Source organism: Sceloporus undulatus, unplaced genomic scaffold (assembly GCF_019175285.1).
Source record: "Sceloporus undulatus isolate JIND9_A2432 ecotype Alabama unplaced genomic scaffold, SceUnd_v1.1 scaffold_838, whole genome shotgun sequence".
Classification (NCBI taxonomy): Eukaryota; Metazoa; Chordata; class Lepidosauria; order Squamata; family Phrynosomatidae; genus Sceloporus; species Sceloporus undulatus.
In genome coordinates this window covers 1-6,732 of record NW_024803758.1, presented here as the reverse complement: position 1 = coordinate 6,732, position 6,732 = coordinate 1, and the positions used below count along the sequence as shown (strand labels likewise).

General features: G+C 53.3%; 1 protein-coding gene across 1 annotated transcript; it reads right to left on the bottom strand.

The window, feature by feature from the left end:
• Nucleotides 1-5,007: 5,007 nt before the first annotated feature.
• On the bottom strand, nucleotides 5,008-6,726 carry LOC121917804 (splicing factor 3A subunit 1-like). The gene is made up of 5 exons (XM_042443927.1): nucleotides 6,694-6,726; nucleotides 6,233-6,354; nucleotides 5,898-6,149; nucleotides 5,611-5,821; nucleotides 5,008-5,199 (listed from the first exon to the last, which is right to left on the bottom strand). The coding sequence occupies exons 3-5, from the start codon at nucleotides 6,120-6,122 to the stop codon at nucleotides 5,126-5,128; spliced, it is 510 nt and encodes a 169-aa protein (XP_042299861.1). The 5' UTR covers nucleotides 6,123-6,149; nucleotides 6,233-6,354; nucleotides 6,694-6,726; the 3' UTR covers nucleotides 5,008-5,125.
• Nucleotides 6,727-6,732: the final 6 nt, after the last annotated feature.

Below are 6,732 nucleotides of genomic sequence, written 5' to 3'. Positions count from 1 at the left end.
TAACTCCAAGGCCAAAAAACATTGAGTTAAATGAGATTAGTCAGGCTGAGAGCCTATGAAAATCCTAACCCTCTCTGGCCCAAGCATTGCGAAAGCCAGGATGCCCTGAGAGCTGGAGTCTCAACTGGAGTGGCTCCAGGTGCGAATTGTGAGCATCTGGAAAGCTTGACTCCATTGCATTAAGAAGGAAGCCAATTACTTTTAGAGAAACTGAGAGCAGAGGGAAGAGAAGGAATGTGTTAAAAAAAGTGAAATTTCTTCTTTGTGGTCTCTGCGAATCATACAAATGGGTTTCACTGTGCCTGCGCAGTGCTGTTCGGAAACTTCTGGAACCACTAGGCAAAGTACACTTTGCAACATATAGAAACTTTTTGGCGGTAACTCCACCCACCCGTTATAAGGCCCCTGCCTTCCCACTCTTTTCCCCAGTTCCTTTTTTCCACTGCGTTAGCTGCTTCAGGGAACTTCGCTCACTCTTTAGCTTGAATCCCTCTACAGGATCTCTCCATCCAGCTGTTCCTGGTTGGCCGACCACCCCAAGCAGAACTCGGCGATAGTCGAAGGGGCGCAGCAGACCTTCATCCCGAAGCAGGCGACGTCTCCGGCAGACCGTGAGGCAAAAAAGGTTGATGGTCTTGCCAAGAAGGCATACTCGGTGGCAGCCCTGGCCGTAAAGGCTATCAACTACAACGCCTGCATGGGGGCCTACATTCAAACCTTGATGGAAGGGATCTCGCCATTCATTCCTGAGGTCCCTGATGAAGTCCAGAGGCGCCTGGTGGAGATCAGGGACGAAGCCCACTCCATAGGGAGTTGGCTTATCACTGCCTCAAGGAATGTGGCCAATTGCACTGGACGGGCCATGTCTGCCTAGATGGCCCTGTGGTGACATGCCTGGTTACGAGGCTCTGACTTGAATACCAATGTCAGAGCGGCGATTGAGGACATGCCACTGGACAGATCCGGGCTTTTCCACGCTGAGACCGACAAGTGCCTGAACTGCAAGTTCAGGATGAAGGCGGCGGCCAAGAAACATGGCATGTCGTCGGCTTCCATCTCTCCCTTTTGGAAGAGGCAGCGGCTGTGGCAGCCCCAAGGTCAGTCCCAGAGGTCTTTCCAGCAGGACCGTCAGCCTCAACAGCAAGGGTCCCAGAGGCGTCGTTACCCCTCACAGTCATCCTCCTCTGGCCGTCGCAACTTTCCTCCCCAGTATCGGAAGTCCTGCCGACAGGATATCGACCAGGGGAAGAAGAGGTCTTGAAGGGTCCCAGCGCGCTTCGTCCCTGCTCCCCTTTCGTTCTTTGACATTTTGAGGCCCTTTGCTACCACCTGGGCCTCCATTACAACGGACTCGTGGGTTCTAAACATCGTCCGTAGGGGTTACGCCCTTGAGTTCGAAGAGCTCCTGCCAACCGGAGCCTTCATTTCCACCCCCCCTCGGACACCCTTCTCGACGAAGTGCGCGTTTTATTGGAAAAGGGGGCAATTTCCCCCTACCTGCCCTGCCAATGTTCCAGGGCTTTTTTCTCCAGATACTTTACGGTACCGAAGTCAGATGGCGGTATCAGACCTATCTTGGACTTGAGAGCATTGAACTATTTTCTCGAATATCGCCGGTTCCAGATGGTAACCTTGGCTACTATTTTGCCTCTGCTCCACCAGGGCCTGTGGTTCGTGACAGTCGACCTGAAGGATGCCTACTTCCACATTGGAATTCGGGAGTCCCACAGGAGATTCCTCAGCTTCACCACGTACCACTACAATGTTCTTCCCTTCGGCCTTGCCACTTCTCCGAGGGTCTTCACGAAGTGCATGGCTCCAGTGGTGGCATGCCTCCATCAGAAGGGTTACAGAGTCTTCCCATACTTAGACGACTGGCTGTTTGCCGCCAACTCAGAAGAAGAGCTCCAAGAAGCGGTCTCGTTCGCCTTGCACCTTTTGGCTTCCCTCGGCTTGGTCGTCAATGAGGAAAAGTCCCACTTCACACCAGCCAGGCAAGCCAAGTTCATCGGGGCCATCCTAGACTCCGAAAGATGCGCCGCCTTTCTCCCTCCGGACCGTTTCCAGGCGTTGACAGCTTCGCTGAAACCTTGCATCTCTCACAGAAGGGTGAGGGCCAGAGATGTCCAGGTAGCCCTCGGCCACATGGTATCCACGACGTTCGTGACACCATGGGCGAGGCTTCGCTTCCGACCCCTTCAGGCCTGGTTCCTCTCAGCCTTCAGACCGAAGGAGGACCCCCCGACCAAGTGGCTCATGGTACCGAGACCGGTAGCCGCTTCCCTGAGATGGTGGCTAGATTGCCGCAACATTTCCGTCGGAATGCCCTTCCATCAGCCTCAGCCTCAACTGACTTTGACAATGGATGCATCCCTGGAAGGCTGGGGCGCACACCTGCTCGACCTCGTTGTCAAGGACAAGTGGTCCGCCCAGGACATGCGTTTCCACATCAACACGTTGGAGATGCTGGCAGTCGAAAAGGCATTGAGGGCATTCGAATCCGCTGTCACGAACAAGGTGGTCCTCCTTAGGATGGACAATACCACCGTCATGTACTACATCAACAAGCAGGGAGGCACCAGATCCAGGACTCTGCTCGGGATCACTGCACATTTGGGACTGGTGCATCCAGAGACAAGTACTTCTCCAGGCGATTCACCTTCCAGGAGAGGAGAACGAGTTGGCGAACCGCCTAAGCAGAGCCCCCTTGGTGTGTCACGAGTGGAGGCTCCATCCGGAGATGGTCAGCGACCTGTTTGATTGGTGGGGAGCCCCCCAGGTTGACCTCTTTGCGACCGAACGGAACAGCCACTGTCCCCAGTTCTGCTCCAGGAGGTGAATGGACAGATCCCTCGGAGACGCGTTCGCTTTCCTCTGGACGGGAGAGCTCCTCTACGCCTTTCCTCCCTTCCCTCTCATCATCAGGGTGGTGTCCAAGATGACAACGGACCGATCGGATGCGATCCTCATCACCCCGTGGTGGCCGATGCAGCCCTGGTTCGCATCTCTCCTTCACCTCTCCAGGAGATGCTTCCTCCACCTCGACTTTCGTCTGGACCTGCTGTCGATCCAGAATGGCCAGATCCTCCACCCGGACATCGAGAGCCTGCTGCTGGTGGCCTGGAGACTCCAGCTTTAGCTTCTCTGCCGGATTCGGTGAGGACGGTGATCCTGGCTGCGCAGAGACCATCTACCCAGCAGTCTTATGCCTTTAAGTGGAAGAGGTTTAGCCTCTTTCTTGCTCAGAAGGGCTGGTCTCCTGCCCAGGTGTCTACCCTAGTGGTGCCGGAATTTCTCATGGCACTCTTGGATGAGGGGTTATGTCTCACATCCATTAAGTGCTACCTGTCTGCCATTTGTTCCAGGTTTCAGTTCGAGGGTAAGGCATCCTTTTTTAGGGACCCCTTTGGTTAAGGGGTTTCTTAAGGGATGTGCCAACCTGCACCCTCAGGTGTCGGTACCGGCGCCGGCTTGGAGCTTGGAAGCGGTACTGTCCACACTGCAGTCCAAGCCGTTTGAACAGATGGCCACAACGGACTTGAGACTGTTGACTTGGAAAACTGCTTTCCTTGTGGCCATCACTTCTGCCCGCCGGGCGGGCGAACTCTGTGCCTTGCGGAGGGACCAGCCTTTCCTGAGGTTCCACAGGGACAAGGTAGTCCTACATACCGACATCACCTTTTTGCCCAAGGTTGTGTCTGCCTTCCATATGTGTCAGGACATTGTCTTACCGACCTTGGCATCCAACCCAACTTCGGACACGAAGCACAGCCTGCACTCTCGATGTGAGGAGGGCATTGGCCTTTTACCTGGACAGAACTGCTGCCTCTAGTCGGTCCAAGAGACTCTTTCAATGTTACTTGGAACCGAAAAAGGGGTTGCCTGTGTCTACGCAGAGGTTTTCCAAATGGGTGGCTGGTACCATCCACCTCTGCTATGAACTCTTAGGTAAACCTCTCCCGGACAGGGCTCGGTCCCACTCCACAAGGGCAGTGTCAGCATCCTCTGCATTTTTGTCAGGGATTTCCTTAGAGGATGCCTGTAAGGCTGCTGTCTGGTCCCAGCCCCTGACTTTTATAAAGCACTACTGGCTGGACACCAGGGCCATTCGAGACGCAGCTTTCGGGAGGGCTGTGTTGGTCTCAGGGCTACATTGATTGCACTGTTCAGTAATGTTGGTATTTACAAGGCTTATGTAAACTATGTTACTGCTCTACATGTTCCTGTGAAATGTTGGTCTGCACAATCTCAACTGCCATGGGAATGAGTCTCGCATGACCTTATATTCCCTTCTCAGGTTCTGCAATGTTGTTGCTTTGTTCAAGTACTATTGACTTGTTATTTATATGGTACTTCAGTGCAGGTACAAAAAAGACTGACTCTTTTTCATGGTTCAAGGTTTTATTGTCCAAATAAATATACCTTGTTTTTTCTACATGACTTTGGTCTCAGGACACTCCCTCCGCCGCATACCTAAGCTTGTCAGTCTAAACCCATTTGTATGATTCGCAGAGACCACGAAGAAGGAGAACAGGTTGCTTACCTGTAACAGTATTTCTTTGAGTGGTCATCTGTGAATACATACAAATCCCACCCGTCGTCCCCTCAGTGTCCTGCTCTTATTGGCTCTTCCATTGCCTACTTGGCGGAAAAATTGGGGAACTGGGGGAAAGAGCGGGAAGGCAGGGGCCTTATAACGGGTGGGCGGAGTTACCGCCAAAAAGTTTCTATATGTTGCAAAGCGTACTTTGCCTAGTGATTCCAGAAGTTTCCAAACAGCACTGCGCAGGCGCAGTGAAACCCATTTGTATGTATTCGCAGATGACCACTCGAAGAAATACTGTTACAGATAAGCAACCTATCCGTCTACATTTCCTTCTACTACAACGCCGTCTGCGTTCGTTGCGCGGTCCTCCTTGCAAAGGGGATACCCAGCGCATCGAGACCCAAGCTATCATGCAGCCACAACGTCTTTCCAGAGCGGCAACGATCAAAGGTCCACAAAGGTCAGAAAAGGTCAGAAACTATTGACAAACAAACATATACACAGACCACAACCGTGTTTTCCCCAATGGCCCCACTCTCGACACATGCAAACCCGAGAGCTTGACCGGAAGGTTAGTGGTTAGACGCGTTTTAGGACACAATGACAACGCTTAAGGGAGTTACCTGGTGCGCTGACCGGTCCCTGTCTGTATCCTGTATTGCGACAATTGAACATCATTAGTCAGTGACTTGGCGCAATCGCCACCAAGGATAATAATAATAATACTGTAATAAAATACGCCTATTTGCAGTGGTCACATAAAATGCACTGGAGCAACAGAAAACAAGTTTGCTCCCTCCTCAATATGGCATCCCTTCAATATCACCTCTTAACCTTCTCTTCTCCAGGCTAAACATCCCCAGCTCCCTAAGTCGTTCCTCATAGGGTTTCATGGTGTCCAGACCCTTCACCATTTTGGTCACCCTCCTCTGGACATCCTCCATCTTGTAACTGAATTGTGGCGCCCAGAACTGGACACAGGATTATTATTCCCAAAGCAGAATGGAGTGGCACTATGACTTCCCTAGATCTAGACACCATAGATAGACAGAAGAGATACTGACCTGTCGGCACGATCATGGGAGGTGGGCGCGGTGCCATAATGGGGGGAGCCGTTGGCGGCATCGGCACAACATTGATCCGGGGGGCGTGGATGATGGGCGGCATCGGCGTGGCGATCACGGACCCCGGCGGCAAGCGGACGACGGAAGTCATCGGGGGACGGGGCATGACCGGGACGGCGCTGACCACAGTCGTGCGGACGGGGGGCGGCATCTGGAGTACAGAAATCAGATTACTTTGGGGTCAGGGAAGGGTCTTACAATGTTTGTACGGAAATGGCAACGCCTACCGAAGGCGGGCGAGGCACAGACGCGATTGGCGGGGCGTTGGTCGGCATGTTGGGGGCCGAGGAGGGTGGTGGAGGCGGTGGCTGTTGCGGCATCTCGTTGGGCTTGCTTGGGCCGATCTTCTCCTTGCTGTCGTCCTCTGGCACTAGCCCCTTGGCCTTATGGATCGCCTCAATCTGCTCTTGCAGGGTGATGTTGGCTTGGGCTGCCTGCTGGGTGCGGGCCATGCTGCCCGAATGACCATCCCAGGTCACCTGAGGGAAGAGTGGACGGTCATCTTTGCGTCTCCGGCCTCCGCAAGCGGGGTACCATCCCATGATGCCCACGGAGACCGTACCTTTTCTTCTGGCTTCTGGATCTCCTCCTCCCCGATCTTCTTGCCGATAGCCGTCTCCTCCACGCCAAAGATGTCGGTACGGCGCTCGGCCAGCTGCTTCAGGCTGCTTTCAATATCCAAGCCTAAAGAGGCAGAAATAGAATAATCATAGAATCGTAGAGTTGGACGAGACCCCAAGGAGGGCCCTGATCCAGTCCAACCCCATTCTTCTGCCATGCAGGAACACTCTATCAAGGCATCCCCAATGACAGATGGCCATCCAGCCTCTGTTTAAGGAATCATAGAATCTTAGAGTTGGAAGAGACCCCAAGTAGGGCCCTGATCCAGTCCAACCCCATTCTGCCATGCAGGAAGTCTAAATCAAAGCATACCCGAATAATAATAAAAGTTATTATATCTCTGATACAACTCAGCAGAGGAAAACGCATCGAACCCGCATCTCAGGGTCCGGCCGCACTGACCTGGCGCATAGACTTCATCGTCCGTCTGCTTCTCCCGGA

Excerpts from the sequence above, each read along its gene's own strand:
- LOC121917804 (XM_042443927.1), bottom strand. The coding sequence starts at position 6,122 with ATGGCCCGCACCCAGCAGGCAGCCCAAGCCAACATCACCCTGCAAGAG. Across the intron at positions 5,822-5,897 it reads CTGTGCCTCGCCCGCCTTCG|ATGCCGCCCCCCGTCCGCAC; the intron begins GTAGGCGTTGCC and ends TCTGTACTCCAG. Across the intron at positions 5,200-5,610 it reads TCCCATGATCGTGCCGACAG|GATACAGACAGGGACCGGTC; the intron begins GTCAGTATCTCT and ends GTCGCAATACAG.